Raw genomic sequence first — 17,006 nt, 5'->3', positions numbered from 1 at the left:
GACCATGGATGAATTGATATACAATTGTTTGAGTCTAATTAATGATTTTGAAAAGATATCTATGATTTACACCATTTTTTAAACTACGTAGAATATTTTTAAAAAGTAATATAAATATAAATAATCAACCTTAAAAAAATTAGGTAATTAATAATTTTTTTTAAAACATGAGGTGGTAATTAAATTATTAAACAATGAAACAATAATAAAGTTTTGTAAAGCAAGGGAGAGCAGCACATACATACATTCCTTCCTAGGTCCTGAATAAATTAGAGAAGTTGTTCAAGATTAGGTTGTCGTGTCTGTCTATTATATTCTCTCACTCTCTTACTCTTTCACTCTACTTCTCTCTCCTATTGCGGCTAGGGTTTAGGTTTTTCTTTCACCGTCTCCGTTCCTTCAATCTTCTTATTCTCTTTCATCTCTGATGGAGACGTTGCGGGTTTAGTTCTAAGGGGTGGTTCTGGCCTTGGGTTTTTGGAACGTACGGTGTCGTTTTGGGGTTGGGAAAACAAATTCTGAGAGATGGCAACCACGAACCCTTTTGATTTGTTGGGTGACGACGCTGAGGACCCTTCTCAGCTCATCGCCGCCGAGCAACTCAAGGCGGCGGCTGCGGCCTCGGCGGCCACCGCGGCTCCCAAGAAGGCGCCGGCTCAGCAGAACAAGCCGGCTCAGCTCCCTACCAAGCCGCCTCCTCCGGCTCAGGCTGGTCAATTTCTCAACTTTTCTATTTTGCTTTTGTTTTTCGGCTTTGTGTTTTTGTTGTTTTTCAGTTTGCTGTTTGACTTGAAAAATCTGACTGTTTTTGATTTGTTTTTGTTTGTTAATGCACTGTATGAGGCTTTGTAACTCTTGGGTTTGTTTGGTTCGATGAGTTTGCTTAAGTAAAAATGTTTGTTTTTTATGCTCGTTGTGTGTTTGGGAAGCAAAAGCTACAGCATAGTTGCTTTGAGATTTTTGCATTGGAATGCGCAATTTCTCCGATCTCTCGACGCTAATCCAAAGACATTGTTGTTGTTGATGTATATGAATGATTATGATTATTGGAAGGTTTGTGGGTTCTGTGTCTACGTATGTAGTTGATCATGGTTGCGTTGTTGTATGCGTGTTTGGATTCATGTTAGATGATTCAGAATAGTAAGTTTGGATTCAATGTTCACATGTTTGGTTCCATATTGAGTAATCGATTCTGGGTCTAAAATTGATTTTGAATTGAAGCAACTTTAAATATATTTTGCAATGGATAAATAATTTATATACTGAGCTTTACTACTAATTGGTTTTAGAATCAAAACATCTAACGTAAATTACATCATTCCAAAATAAATTTTATAGACACTTGCGTGTTTAAAGTTGGTTGTTGTTTATTGAAAGGAGATAGTATTAAGTGGTAACTATGTTTTCTCAGTTTTCATATGAGGTATTGGGTTTTGATGCGTAATGCATGGGAAGTTGTGGTGGTATAATATGATAGGATTTTTTGTGCAAAGTACATTCTGTGATAAGTCACGAATCAATTAGAATTTGTGGTAATGTGATATGATAACACATTTTTCATTTAAAACTTTGTTCTAATTTGTAATTTGGCTAAGACATAACTGAAGTTAAAAAAGTTAATGTGTGTTTTCTTGCCAGCTGAGATTATGTGCCATATATTGCTCTGCAATTGATGTTCCTCCTGTTCTTGTGTATTCACATTTTCTGCTTCCATCTTGTTGATAGTGAGGGATGCCAGAAACGAGCCAGTTCGTGGAGGCCGTGGAGGTGGACGAGGTGGGGGACGTGGATTTGGACGTGGTCGTGGGTTTAGTCGTGACTCCTCGAATGATGAGAACTCATTCCCTACCAGCAGAGCTCCTTATAATCAGGGTCCTTTTGAAGAAGGAGATGCTGGGAAGTCTTCTGAAAGACGCAGTTATGGTGGACCACGAGTTCCTTACCGTGGTGGTCGTCGTGGAGGTTTCAGCAATGGTGAAACTGGTGAAGGTGAAGACGGACGACCTCGAAGAGCATTTGATCGTCGCAGTGGGACTGGACGAGGGTGATGTTATCTTTGATGAACAATTTCTTTATGAATTACTCTTTCTATCAATATTGATGTCCCTTGGTCTATTTGCAGAAATGAATTCAAACGTGAAGGTTCAGGACGAGGTAACTGGGGAACCCAAACTGATGAACTTGCTCAGTAAGAATTCTTTTTAAAATCTAGTATTCTATTGTTTTAATAGTTGTAACATTTACATTGTTTCAATGGAAATTCTGTTTTTAATTATTTTCATTTTTTTTATTTTCTCTCTTGATTTATATTAGGGTAACTGATGAGGTTGTGAATGAAACGGAAAAGAATTTGGGTGATGAGAAGCCTGCAGTTGAAGAAGATGTAGCTGATGGAAACAAGGACAGCCCTACTAATGAAACCGAAGAAAAAGAGCCTGAAGATAAGGTGAATTTCAAGCCTATTTAAAGCTTCTACTTACCCTAAACTGTTGCTGTATGCTCTGGTTTTTCTGTGTTTTGACGATTTAAGTACCAATAGAAGAGGCATGTTCCGTCTTGGATTGTCTGCTGATTGTATCTCTCCAAATTGATTGGACCCTAAATCATGGTTAATTACATACTTTGTGATGTTAGTGTTTTGCATTTGAAATTTATTGACCAGTGGGCTGTTCTGTTCATTTGTTAGGAAATGACTCTGGAGGAATATGAAAAAGTGTTGGAAGAGAGAAGGAAGGCCTTCCAAGCACTCAAGACTGAAGAGAGAAAGGTGGACACTAAAGAGTTTGAATCCATGCAGGCCTTATCAAGCAAGAAAGATAATCATGACATATTCATTAAACTGGTGTGTATGTTTTTTTATCATCATCCACCCTTCTAACTATATGCTGTTCATATTATATTTCTAATACCTGCTAACATGTTTTGACATTCATCATCTTTCCAGGGATCTGATAAAGATAAGCGAAAAGAGGCTTTTGAGAAGGAAGAAAAATCCAAGAAGGTTTGACTTTATTGAATTTGCTTGTCCTTGGTACTTTGAATTTATAGCTCCATGATTGTCATTTTCTTCTGCTCAATCATTGAAAGTTGCTTGTTATTATGAAAGATTGATTACAATAGTATCACACATTTCATGGGTGATAACTATTTTGTGAGATTTAAGAAAATTTAGTTAAAAAAATATTCGAAGATTTTTTTTATATAATTGTAAATGTTAAAAAAATTGATTTTGAAAATTTTAGAACTTATTTTAATTAAATGGAATATAGAATACTGTTTATTAAATATCTAATTATGTTTACAAATGATTATTTATTAAGGAAATCAAGTCTAAATGCGGCTAACTTCTAATTTTACCATTTTTGGTTAGCCTAGGCTTCTTCAGATGACATGAAGGTGTCTTTATCCCTAATTGTTTTTTTTTTGTTTTTAATTCATGTTATTATTGTGAGTTGTGGCGTTTAGTCATTTTTTGACAATGAAGAAGTTCTTATGCTAATTAAAACTCAATTGTGGGTTGTTTTTGACACTAGTAGATCAAGATTTTTTATTAATGCTAATTCTTTTAGGATGTGTTACTCAGAGAGACATGTACACACTTGTGTGCACCCTCATGCATGCGGGGCCCATGTGTGCTTGTGTGTGCATGTTCTATTTCTTTGTATTTACTGCTCTCTGGACTTGGTTCTTAGTTCTTACTTGTCTTCTATTCCTTATTTTTTTTTTACTATTGGGCGAATTAAAGATAGGAACATGTTGTGATTATACCATGCTTTGAACTGAGACTTCAGATATTCTGCTTGTGTCTGCATGGCCTGCTTCCACTGTTTATTATTCTTTTGTCCATAATTTTGTTGTTCCCGTTGTATCAAATGTCTAACTTGCATGTTTTAGTCAGGCAATATATTTTCCTCTTCTTTAGAAGGTTTTTAAGCAAGTTGTTGATTTTTATAATTTTTTAGTCTGTTTTTGAACCTGTTTATTTTCTTTTGTTTGCTGACTAATTTTGTTTGTTGGATTTCATATTCATAGTCCGTGAGCATCACTGAGTTTCTGAAGCCTGCTGAGGGGGAAGCATACTATAACCCAGGGCGTGGTAGGGGTCGTGGCCGTGGTTCACGAGGTGGAGGCGGAGGCGGAGGTGTTTACCGTGGAAGTTCCACCAACAATGCACCTGCTCCATCCATTGAAGATCCTGGGCATTTCCCAAACTTGGGTGCCAAGTGAGGCCTTGCTAGAACCCTTTTGTCATATCCCTGTCCTATTTTCAATTTTGGGTTCTCTTATTTGAACTTAATCAGGAAAAGAACTATGGTAATTGGATTTCCTGGATTGGAAGGTTCATTTAATTTTATGCCTTGAAAGTGTAAATTTATGTTGTTGTTCTTCATACGGTCCTGTACCCTTGAAGCCTGTTCCCCCTTGTGCTTTACTTTTACTGCGTTTGATATTTTGGGGGAGTATGGTGTGGGTAAGACATAAATGATGTTGTTGAGTTCCCTTTTTCTTTATAGATAGACATCTCAGTTTTGCATCAATTTTTGGTTTCTCATCCTCAATTCTAATCAAGAATAAATTAAAATAAATTTAAGGAAGCTATCATTGTTTCTTTCTTTTATTGCAAAATTGGCTGGACCTAGCCATTGTGCGATTGCTTGCTTTGCACTACCTAAAAATGGTATGTTGTAAGCGTTTGACAAGAGTAACCTGCATCTTGAATTATTTCAGGTTTCTAATAACCAATATGTATTATAAACCTTGTGTGCTGATATTTTTTTAATGCACTAAACATAAACCAACCAACTGTACCAAACGCTTCCCTGCATTATTTAGCATTTTATTTTAATTTCAATTTAGTTGGCTACATTTCGAAGGTAATGTTTACTAAAATTTTAGTTGTACAAATATCGTTGAAAAAGTGTATTTCAATTAAGTTTTTTAGATATATTTTTTTTTATTTTTATTTTTTTATAAAATTCTATTGGTTTTGCTCAGCATTTTGAAAGGATAAAATTAAGGACTTAAAGTTTTAGGACCAACTGGCAAATGTTTTTTGAAACAGAGGAATGGAAAATAGTTTGCTTGACTAGTACTTTAACCGTTAACCAGTTATAAATAAAACTAAATATAGTTGAATTTAATGTTTATGGACTCACAAAGTTGGTATTCAATCATAAGGTATTGTTTAAATTATTCATTTTAGAAGTTAATAAATTTATTATTTGTAGTATGATTATAAAATTTTTTACACTGACTGTATAATCTTTTTTCTTATTATATTATAATTTTTTTTTTTTATCTAAATGACATGACATTTTTCATGGGAGAAAATTTTGTTGAAGTTGGATAAGATCGTTAGAATTACTACATCAGGTGATCTACGTGTTTATAGTTAATTATGTGTATGATCTATATTTTTCAAACACTTATGAAACAAAATTACATCATATTTATATAGACAGTTAATCACATCGTTTGGGTGGTCACCGAATGCATATGTTAGGAAGAAGCTATTGCAGCCAATAAAGCATAGTAAATAATTAGTTAAATCTGTTGGGTTAGTTACTAACAAGTTGTTAATATCATTAGTTTATTGAGTTAGTTATGCATGTAAATAATTACAGTATATAAGAGTTGCATCAATGAATAAAAGGCATGCAGAAAAGCTTAGAACTAGTATCAGACTTTCTTAGGAGGAGCCTTGCCTCGAATAAAGGCACTACCCCACCCTCTGTGTCTCTATCAGCATACTTCCAGTGGGACAAAAATCATATTCGTTTCCCAATAGTGAGAGGGAACAATTCTCTTTTACGGTGCCAAATAAGAGAGTGAGAAAGACAATAAAAACCCAAGGCATTGCATGATAGGTTGATGAAGAAATTTGATTGGATTGCGGTGAAATGCTTTCTTCAAATAGTAAGTTTTCTTTCTTTTATGGTGCAACTCGAAACTGTGATTCGACGAGACGCTGTTGTTGTGGATACAGCTAGCAAAGGTAACATAAATTGCCATGGATAATTGGTTTAACTTGTAAACAAAGAAAGACAAAACCAGCTAACAGCTTCGCTTGTTCTTAAAGCGTGACCGAATCATAAACTTGGTTGGTTCATGATCTCCTATATTTTATTTTACTTTTAGTTGTTGGAATTAATGCTTTTACGTTTATTAACAGCTAGCAAATGTTAATAAATTTATTATATATATGATAGTTTGAGATTAAATGATAGTAAAAGTTTTTTTACACTGCATAACAAGTACCATTTATTCTTATTTAAATAAGTTTCTTTAAGATTAGAGTTAAGTTAAAAAAACTTATAAGGTTGTAATTGTAAATCACCTCTATATACTCAATTCTAGTTCTCTACATCCTTTGGAAATGGGTTTAGTTTTGTAATTAATTTTGTATTAACATATATATATATATATATATATATATATATATATATATATATATATATATATATATATATATTCATATGAAGCATATACCCTCACATTCAAGGTGGATAAATAATTTATTCTATCTTATATATTTGTTTTTTTAATGACGAGGTATAAATAATTTATTCTATCTGCTCAAAGTAAAAATAGGTAAATAAATTAAGTAATCTTAGATTACCACCTATGATCTCGACTAATTTCTATTTGACAAATTTTCTTATCGTTGAAGGGTTATTTGTAATCACCTTCATCGTATTTGTCCGTCAAATTTTTGCTCTCTGCGACTTTCTTCAATGGAAAAATGACACAAGCACAGGTTGAGTTTGGAATCTTTAAAAATCCAAATTAGTCTTTTTGAAGATGCATCACAATATATCGTGCTAATTCATAAAATAAAAATGATCAGCCTCTCAATAATATGAACATAAATTCAGTCTTTGCAACATCAAACTTGATTCGTTGCTCTAAATTCACAAGTTACTATTAATTTGATGTTCAAAATCTTCGAAAAACAATATTAATGTCCTATATACCACCAAAGGACAAATATAAATATTCGCTAAAAAAAAATGTTATTTTCTTTTTCGTGACATTTTTCAAGAGCAAAGTACTTGACTACAACCGAGCTTGGCACAAAAGGAGACGCCAGAATATGAATTGAAACGGACATGCATCCTTATCAAACCACATTTAGTTGGGAGGACATCCTCTTTATACTAGAAAAATATTTAAAAAAAATTCTTTTTGTCATACTTTAATGTTTTAGAGAAAAACCTTGAAAAAATAGAAATTGTGCTCTGTTTATGCAAGGGCTGTGCATTTAAATTAAGACATTTTTTATAATATAAAAAATCTCTTCAAACATAAAAGTAACTTTGGAATTATTTAAAAGATCAATGACTTAATTACATGTGAGTGAATTTGCACAGTTTGTTGTCTTTCTTCACGACACGATAATGCCATTTAATCCCCCAAAGTGTACATTTGCAAGTAAAATGAGTCCAACAAACTCATGTTGGAAGTTTGGAACTGAAATTCCACGGGCTTAAAATGACAGGGTTTTGAAAATAATAAACATAAATGGTTTGGTTTCATTTAATCTCCCATCAAAGAATGTTGATTGCATAACATAGTTGTATATTTGTGAGTTTAAAATTCTTACACATGCAAAGTGGAGTATAACAAGAGATTGGTTATGCAGTTCTATGACAGCACATTTTGAGGGAATAAAAAACAAAATAGTCCCAAATGAAAAGATAGGAATATATATTTAGCATTAATGAGTATTATACTTTGCACAAGCCATATCATTTTTAGTATAAAGTATATTCAACGAATGGGATCATCTAGATCAGTTCCAAACCAACAGAGAAATTCTGACACTGGTCCACTAGTGAAATATTATAAAAAAAAAAATCTAACATGAAATAGGTAACCAAATGAAATGGATCGGAGTCACTAGTGGTTAGGAAGAGCAGCACCCACCTTTCTGTGCAACTGGCTGTCCCCTGATCTGCACTGTTGGAGGCCTTGCATTGTTTGCAGGTTGGCTTGCCATTCTACATTCACAAGATAAAATACCATCATATTAGCTTTTAGAAGGAATAGTTGGTAGACAAAAAAAAGTATATGAATATGATCTATATATAACTCTATTCTCCTATCCAAAATGTTGTGAGAGATTGGATAACTAACCCCTTTTGCCTCAACTAGAAGAGTCTATTCACTTTTCAGCAAATTCTAAGTTTGGACTCGATCACGTATTTATATTTATTCTGAAAAAACTTTGCTATGTTTGACACATTCAATTTCACAAAAAAATAGACATAGAAAAAGCCTACTAACCCATATCTTTGCATATATTCTGGACTCCAATAAAGAAAAACACAAGGAATAAGTAAAAAATAACATTTGTAACTCTTTCACAATTGACTTTTCTCAGCTAAGGAAACTGACAACATCAGATACACAGTATAATTATTCATTGAGTAAATTGGGAACAATTTTTCCTGGGCTTGCTTCTCACAGCTGCATTAAACTTTTGTATCTTCTTAAATATATACTGTTAAATTATAAACCGGAATGTATACCTATCCTTGATTGAAGCAGCCATTGCCATGAAAGCCTGTTCAACATTTGTAGCATCTTTTGCACTTGTTTCCATAAAAGGTATGCCTATTTCATCTGCGAATGCCTGTCAAAGAAAAAACAAATATTAAAGATGGGGGTAAGGGAAGCTGGAATAGGAATAAAATCCTAATAACCCAACAGATCTAATCATGAACAAAAGTTTGAAACTTTATATGAAAAAATGAAAAATTCAAGGGATGTGCAACAAAGCTATACTTTAGCTGTTTCATATGACACAGCTCTATTTGCTTCCAGATCACACTTGTTTCCAACCAAAAGCTTGTTAACATTATCACTTGCATAGCGATCAATTTCACTGAGCCACTGCTTCACATTATTGAAGCTCTCTTCATCTGTCACATCATAAACAATCTGCCAGAGGAACCAGTTAGTAAAGCATGCAAGGATCCATCTACACGGGAAATCAATATCCAAAAGCCCATGCCAAGAAAATCATCACCCACAATGATCCCATGGGCCCCACGATAGTAGCTACTGGTGATTGTCCTAAATCGTTCTTGCCCGGCTGTGTCCCACTACATATAAAAACAGATCACAAATCAAGGTAAGAAAACTATATGTCAACACAATCATGACCTTTGGTGATCCACTTAAAGCAAAATATTTCACCAACAAAGAGAATAAAAAAGTTAGGTCCAGCTCACTGGAGACAAAGTACCAATAGATAAAGAGACACAAAGGCCAATCAAATACATACGATCTGTAGTTTAATGGTCTTTCCATCCTGCTCAACAGTACGTATTTTCTACACAAATTGACATGAAATGGTGAGTTTAGACATTGCTTCAAACAGTTTCAGATAATAATTTGTAGAGTTGTACTCACAAAATCAACTCCAATGGTGCTTATGTAGCTCTCGATGTACGAATCATCCTGTAGCATCAAATAAACATTATCATCAGGTTAATCCAAACACAATCTCTAAAAAGTAGACTACATGTCAAAGACAAATATTTTATGACACTAACCATAGGCTTTCCTTTTAATTCACGTAAATGAACTAAAACAACCTAATAATTCCTTTTTTTCACCCTTATTTTTTAATTAGACATTCTCCAAAGGTCAAATTCACTTGTTCAGATCACAACAAAACCAACAATAGGAGACACAACCTCGTCACTTTCAGCATAATCCAACAGGAGAGGATTGACTAGAAATAAGGATAAATGAGGCTTTAGTGCATCTGCAGTGCTGAAATCCTTTGTAATCTTCTTTCTTTCATTTTTTATGCAATTTCAGTCTCAAAGAGGGCTACCTATGCTAGTCAGGAGTTTGATCTCCCTAAATTTTCTACTCTAAAATTGAGTTCATATCAAAATACCCACCAAAAGTTAATTATATTTTCTTGAATAACTATAGCATGCGATTGTATTGGACAGCTTAATGATAAAATTGCAAATTAGCAACCATTCTATGTGTGGGGAATTGGGGAAAGCATACGTTACTACACACATAGGGAGAGAGGCAAAATGGTCCACAGTGATAAGGCTATTAATTGTTTCACTTTTTTTTTTTCATATTACAGAACTCAAACACAGTCAAGACCTCAAACAGAGAATAAAACATGTAGCTATCATTTATTAAGATGTCGCAGATACTAATTGCCATATTCAATCACAGCAGACCTAAAGGATGCTATTATTATTCTTTAGGAAACAAAATCCAGTAGTAGTCACAATAACAACTAGCATAAAAAGGAGTTGAAAGCTTACAGCAAATCTCAGAAGAAGGCATGATTTACCAACACCAGAGTCTCCAATAAGAAGGAGCTTGAACAGATAATCACTGCAAAGAATAACCACAGTATATCAACTCTGTCTCTTATAATAGACTGAATCAGACACAGAAGCAACCATTTCTCTTTCACACACAAACATTAAGATAACAGTTAAATAGAAAACCAATCATAAAGTCTCAATTCATTAAGATCTATAAACCAATATAACACAAGACATCATTAGCTTTTTCTCTTATTGCTTGATCTAAGTAGAATAGCCCAACACCATATAATCACCAAATCCAAATCCCATACTTCCAATGGGGGAAGTCAACTCCCACATCACTGTAACAACCTTGCAAACAACCTCTCATGTTTCCTCTAATCTCATGTTTAGAATAGTTTGATATTCTCCCAATGAACTCCTGCTCAAATCATGCAAACCACAAATCAAACTACCATACAGTATGTGCAGTTCAACTCTTTGAAATCAACAAGGGACAAGATCAGGGTAACTCTTCACTTTAAAACCAATCACAAAAACACAAACACAAACGATCGGTATTCGCTGGTGAACCCGTGATTGAAAAACAATAAATTTCAATATCCCCAAAAAATAAAAGGAAAAAAAGCCAAGTGGGTCAAAATCTAAGAAAACCAATCAATCTAGGGTTACACACCAATAAAGATTTGATGCTAACATAACCCAACCCATATTCACCAATTTAACTGCAACCCCACATAACCTTTTGGCAGGGAACATAAAAAAAGCGAAAAAGGAACGAACTTCGCTGAAATCAGACATGATTCGAAGGAAAGGGAATAGAGGAACGTACTACTCGGGATTCATTTCGAGGGAAGAAAGTGGGGACCGGGGATTCGCCGGAGATCGGTGAGATGTCGCCGGAGATGGGTCCGGTGTCGGTGCGTCGCCTTGGAATATCAGAAGAATCGCACGCACGAAGGAATCGGAAGACAACCTGGCTGGCTTCGCTCGGTGCTTCTTTTCTTTTCAATGAAAATTGCGTGGAAACGGGACAAATACGTCACCATTGGTTACCCATTACCCGCACATTAGTTAATAATGAAAAATGAAAAAAAAAATTGATAAATAAAATAATAATTAAATTAAAATCTCATTTAAAGATGTATAATAAATAGATAAAAAAATAAGAAAAAAAGAAAATAAGGAAGGCAATAATTTTTTTTTTCCAATTAAAGAACGTGACCTATCTCTAAGTAAATAAAGATATGACCTGTCTCTATAAAAAAACATTTTGTGTGAATTAAAGAACATAATCTATCTCTTAGCAAATAAAAAACATGATTTTATTGATGGATTAAGGTGCATGATTTATCTTTTATTATTATTAAACATTCTTTAAAAAACCTTTTTATAATTATTTCAGTTATGATTTTGTTAACACTACAAGACAAATAATAAAGATCATGTATCAATGGTATCAAGTAGGTTCTTCGTATTCCTGAACAATGGTAATCCTGAACCTGTTGAAGCTGAGGCTTGGGGGCTTCACCAAGCAATGATTTGACTGCAAAACGAGATGTACACTCCCAGAATAATTTTCGAACGGGACTGCAAAAATGTAGTTGATGGTTTTTGCAGCAACACTTTTGGAATCTCTTTATTTCACTTGGTCTTATGTCCTATTAGTCATCTATCCATAATTCTTCATAGACGAATTCGACCACCGGAAGCGGAAGCGATGGCACTTTATCATGCCATGTCTTGGGCAAAAAATCTAGGCCTGCATAATATTCTGTTCGAAACAGATTGCAAATCTCTGGTGGATACAATCTTAAAAACTCAATCTGATTCTTCTGATTTAAGTGTTATAATTTCTAAATGCAAAACCATTTTGTCAAATCTTGTAAACTAAAGCAAGTTTCAATTAGAGACAAGCCAATCTTATAATCTATACGTTAGCTAGGGAAGGAAGATGTTATGCTAATCACTAAGTTTTTCATTATGTTCCAACTTGTATTCACAACTTTATTATCGATGATATGATCTAAGTATTTTCCTTCAAAAACGCCTTTGAATTAAATAAGTTGACAGATAGTTTCCTCTACAATTGGTATCTTGACTTAGATTAAATGATTCATATAATAAAATGACTTTGAACTCAGCATCTCAGCAGCAGCAAGCTGAGCCGTTGGATTCATCTCCCGTAATGCTGATAAGTGATAATAGATGCTAATAAAATCAAATTGTTCTTCAACACATTTGCTTTACGTGTGATAGACACTGTCCCTCTTTCTTTAATAATCACACCTTTAACAAATACATGTTGTTTATGAGTATTAATAAATATATTATATTTATTGATATAAAAAAGAAAAAAAATCAAATTACATTCATATAACTTTAATTATTATTACATAATTTTTATAACTTGATATAAAATATGTTCTATATTGATCCAAAATTTGATTTATATTTACATATTATTAAGATTATGTTTATCAAATTTTATCAAAATTGAACAATAAGAAGGTAATCAAATAATTTATATTTTAGTATATTTTGAAATATTTATATCGCGTAAATTTTAATTTATATGAGTGAGATATAAATGATTTTGAATTAATATAAAATTTTATATATGTAATTTATGTGAAATTAATTTTCAATCCAAGGATGAATTAAAAAAACATTATCCAGTTAAAAACTATATTGATATAGTTTGACCCCTCCTCTAAATAGAGGAGAGATCAAATTACACTCGTGTAACTTTAAAAATTATTATATCATTTTTATAATTTGATGTAAAATGTGATTATTGATCCAATTATTGAAATAAATTTATATATTACAAGAATTGTGTGTGTTAAATTTGATCAAAATTGAACAATAATAAAAATGTAATTAAATGATCCATATTTTAGTATATATTAAAATATTTATATTACTTTTTAGTGCATTAGTTTATTTATTAGGTTGAATTTGGTTTCTTATTTCTTAAGATGTGTTCAATTTAATTTCATTTTAAACTTTAAAATATTTTAAAGTTGATGGAAGAAAAATGAGACTAAATTGAATCTAATAAATAAAAAAATAGATTAAAATTTTTTAATATATATATATATATATATATATGTGTGTGTGTGTCATACATCATTATTAATAAATACAAAAAATAGTAAATAAAGAAGAATCTGTTTAGTTACATATTTATATAAATAATATTTGTGCTCAAGTATACTCACTTCTTTAAAAAACTGATTATTTTAAAATATTTTTATGAATTAGAATAATTTAAAATCAGACATTTTATGAATAATAATTAAAAAATTATTTTTAATCATATGAAACTTTTTTCAAAAACTTATATGAAAACTGGAAAAGTCAGAACATATATTAATTAACTATATATTACCTTATTTTTTAATTATATGAAATATGGTAAAATACATTTTAATTATTTTATTTATTAAATAAAATATATAATAATGGTTTATAATATTATTAAATATTTATTAAAATTCATAAACAAAATATATATTTATTAAATGTATAACTTTTTTAATATGAACTTATTTATATTAAAAACATATTACCATTAATTAAAAAGTAATCATTATTAAATTTAATACCTATATATTAAATATTATTATTAGGGACAAAAATGGACCTAGTCTAATGTTTATTCACATTTCTAGTTTGCCATCCTTGCAAACATAAGTTAAGAAAAGAAAGTCTAATTCAATTGATTAAATAAGAATGTGTGAATTGTTATAAATTGTTAATAATTTATTGGATTCTTATGAATAAAAAAGATCCCTCCATATTTAAAGCAAATGAACTATGAAGAGAAATTGTTTTATTTTGCCAACTTTTATTATCAGCCGCGAGATACATCCAAAGGCTTAGAGTGCCGCTGCAGGAGAGAGTTTTGCTGAGAGGATCCGAATCCCTATTAAGTTTCAGAAATACATCCAACGGTTTGTTTAAAAACCCTCTCTCTGCTACTATCCCTGAAACAACAGGTAATATGAAAAATTTAAATTTATTTTACATTTTGCCAATAATTTCCTATCTGGTCTAGTCCCATCTTCCATATGGAACTTGTCTAACTTGATATTGCTCCACCTTTATGCCAATAAATTTTCTGGATCAATTCCTGCTTCCATAGAAAACTTGGCCAATTTAGAGGATCTTGGGCTTGATCGCAACCAGCTTTCTGGATTCATTCCTTCCACCATTGAAACTTGACAAAACTCACCTATTTGTATTTACGCATTAACAATCTTTCTGGATCAATTCCTACCTCTATAGGAAATTTGATCAATTTGGATACCCTTAATCTCCAAGTGAACAATCTTTGCCTCAATTGGAAATTTGAAAAGGCTAATCGTTTAAGAACTGCCCACCCACAAACTAAATGGCAGCATTCTGCATGTCTTGAATAACCTTCACAACTTGTATGCCTTGTTTCTATCTGAGAATGATTTCACAGGCCATTTACCACCTCAAATTTGCTCTGCTGGGTCACTACTGCACTTTATAGCTTTTGGTAACCGTTTCAGGGTCCAGTGCCAAAAGTTTAAAGAATTGCTCCAGTATTGTTAGACTTATTGGGCTGCAAGGAAACCAATTGGAAGGAGATGTAGCACAATCTTCATACGTTGAAGATCTCCAAAAATAATATTTCAGGTGGCATACCAATCGAGCTTGTTAAAGCAACAAAGCTAGGAAGGCTTCACCTTTCTTCCAACCACTTGAATGGAAAGCTTCCAAACGAATTAGGCAACATGAAATCGTTAATTAAGCTTAAGATTAGAACCAAGTACCAACCATCTTTCTGGAAACATTCCAAAATCTTGAAGATTTGGATCTTGGTGATAACCAGTTGAGTGGCACAATACCAACAGAAGTTGTGGAATTACCCAAGTTACGGAACTTGAATTTGAGCAATGATAAAATAAATGGTAGCATTACCATTGAGTTTCACAACTTTCAGGCTCTTGAATCTCTTGATCTTAGTGGGAATTTGTTGAGTGGAACAATACCAAGACAGCTTGGAAAGGTGCAGCAACTGCAATGGTTGAATCTCTCTTGCAATAATCTTTTGGAAGAATTGCATCCACTTTTGATGACATGTCAGATTTGATTTCGGTGAATATATCATACAACCAGTTAGAAGGGCCGCTTCCAAAAAATCAAGCCTTTCTTAATGCTCCAATTGAATCATTGAAAAGTAACAAAAGTTGTGTGGCAGCGTAACTGGCTTGATGCTTTTCCCAACCAACCGCAATCAAACGAGGCACAAGGACATTCTACTGCCATTATTTATTATCTTGGGTGCTCTAGTATTAGTGTTGTGTGGGGTGGGCGTTTCAATGTATATTTTTTGTCATAAACCAAAAAAAGAAAGAGAAAGAACAATCAGAAAAAGCACTATCTGAAGAAGTGTTTTCCGTATGGAGTCATGATGGAAATGTTTGAGAATATCATTGAAGCAACCAATAACTTCGATTACAGATATCTCATTCGAGTCAGAGGGCAAGGTACTGTTTACAAGGCTGAGTTGTCTTCATGTCAGGTTTATGCAGTGAAGAAACTTTATTTGGAAACAGATGGAGAGAAGCCCAATATTAAAGCTTTTCAAAATGAAATTCAAGCTTTGACCGAAATCTGGCACCGTATCATTATAAAGCTTTGTGGATTTTGCTCACGTTCATGGTTCTCATTTTTGGTTTACAAGTTCTTGGAAGGGTGTAGCTTGGATCAAATACTAATCAATGACGCAAAAGCAGCTGCATTTGACTGGGAAAAGCGGGTGAATATTGTTAAAGGTGTGGCCAATGCTTTATCCTATTTGCATCATGATTGCTCACCTCCAATTATTCACCGTGATGTATCGAGCAAGAATGTTCTTTTGGATTCACAATATGAAACCCATGTCTCTGATTTTGGGACTGCTAAAATTCTAAAGCCTGGTACAAACAATTGGACCATGTTTGCAGGCACCTTTGGGTATGCAGCTCCAGGTTGGACCCACTTTTCCTCATATTTAGAAATATAAATATAAATTATCAGTTTTTTTGCAATTAATTTACACTACGTTTACATTCTAATTTTGTTTAAACATTGTTTACTTGTAAAGGCATTAGACTAATCCCTAATTAAGCGTATGAAAAAGTTAAGTAAAAAGTGATATGTGCAAATACCAAATGATCCATTAAGAAAATATAAGTTAGAACTTGTAGCTTATACAAAAGCCTATACACTGGGTTATGAGTAAATTTTCATTTATTGTAGAGCTTGCGCAGACTATGGAAGTGACTGAGAAATGTGATGTATTCAGTTTAGGAGTGCTTTGTTTAGAAATCATCATGGGGAAGCATCCAGGACATCTGATTTCCTCATTGTTATCTTCAACTTCAGCAACAGTAACTTATAATTTGCTACTACTCATTGATGTTTTAGACCAAAGACCATCTCAACCTCTAAAAATCAATTGCCGGGGATGTCATTTTGGTTGCAAGCTTGGCACTTTCTTGCTTGAGTGAAAATCCATGTTCTCGCCCAACCATGGATCAAGTGTCTAAGAAGCTTATGATAGGGAAATCACCTTTAGCAAACCAGTTCCCTATGAATAGACTTGGACAACTTCTCTAAGGACTAAACTAATTCAGTATTTTGTTTTTCTTGTTTTCTTATTTATACACCTTT

The 17,006-nt window shown here is 32.9% G+C and overlaps 2 protein-coding genes and 1 pseudogene across 2 annotated transcripts; 2 read left to right on the top strand and 1 right to left on the bottom strand.

The window, feature by feature from the left end:
* The first annotated feature begins 240 nt into the window (after positions 1-240).
* On the top strand, positions 241-4,538 carry LOC100814825 (RGG repeats nuclear RNA binding protein A). The gene is made up of 7 exons (XM_003552445.5): positions 241-712; positions 1,726-2,044; positions 2,123-2,188; positions 2,314-2,446; positions 2,687-2,842; positions 2,945-3,001; positions 4,033-4,538. The coding sequence occupies exons 1-7, from the start codon at positions 526-528 to the stop codon at positions 4,225-4,227; spliced, it is 1,113 nt and encodes a 370-aa protein (XP_003552493.1). The 5' UTR covers positions 241-525; the 3' UTR covers positions 4,228-4,538.
* A 3,155-nt stretch (positions 4,539-7,693) lies between these two features.
* On the bottom strand, positions 7,694-11,363 carry LOC100813403 (ras-related protein RABD2a). Its single transcript, NM_001369180.1, has 8 exons — positions 11,146-11,363; positions 10,305-10,377; positions 9,418-9,465; positions 9,290-9,337; positions 9,036-9,107; positions 8,788-8,943; positions 8,532-8,635; positions 7,694-8,000 (listed from the first exon to the last, which is right to left on the bottom strand). The coding sequence occupies exons 1-8, from the start codon at positions 11,157-11,159 to the stop codon at positions 7,907-7,909; spliced, it is 609 nt and encodes a 202-aa protein (NP_001356109.1). The 5' UTR covers positions 11,160-11,363; the 3' UTR covers positions 7,694-7,906.
* A 3,000-nt stretch (positions 11,364-14,363) lies between these two features.
* LOC102669542 (MDIS1-interacting receptor like kinase 2-like) lies at positions 14,364-16,356 on the top strand (annotated as a pseudogene).
* Positions 16,357-17,006: the final 650 nt, after the last annotated feature.

Source organism: Glycine max, chromosome 18 (genome assembly GCF_000004515.6).
Source record: "Glycine max cultivar Williams 82 chromosome 18, Glycine_max_v4.0, whole genome shotgun sequence".
Lineage (NCBI taxonomy): Eukaryota > Viridiplantae > Streptophyta > Magnoliopsida > Fabales > Fabaceae > Glycine > Glycine max.
The sequence above is the reverse complement of the archived record's forward strand: the minus strand, read 5'-3'. Positions and strand labels throughout refer to the sequence as shown.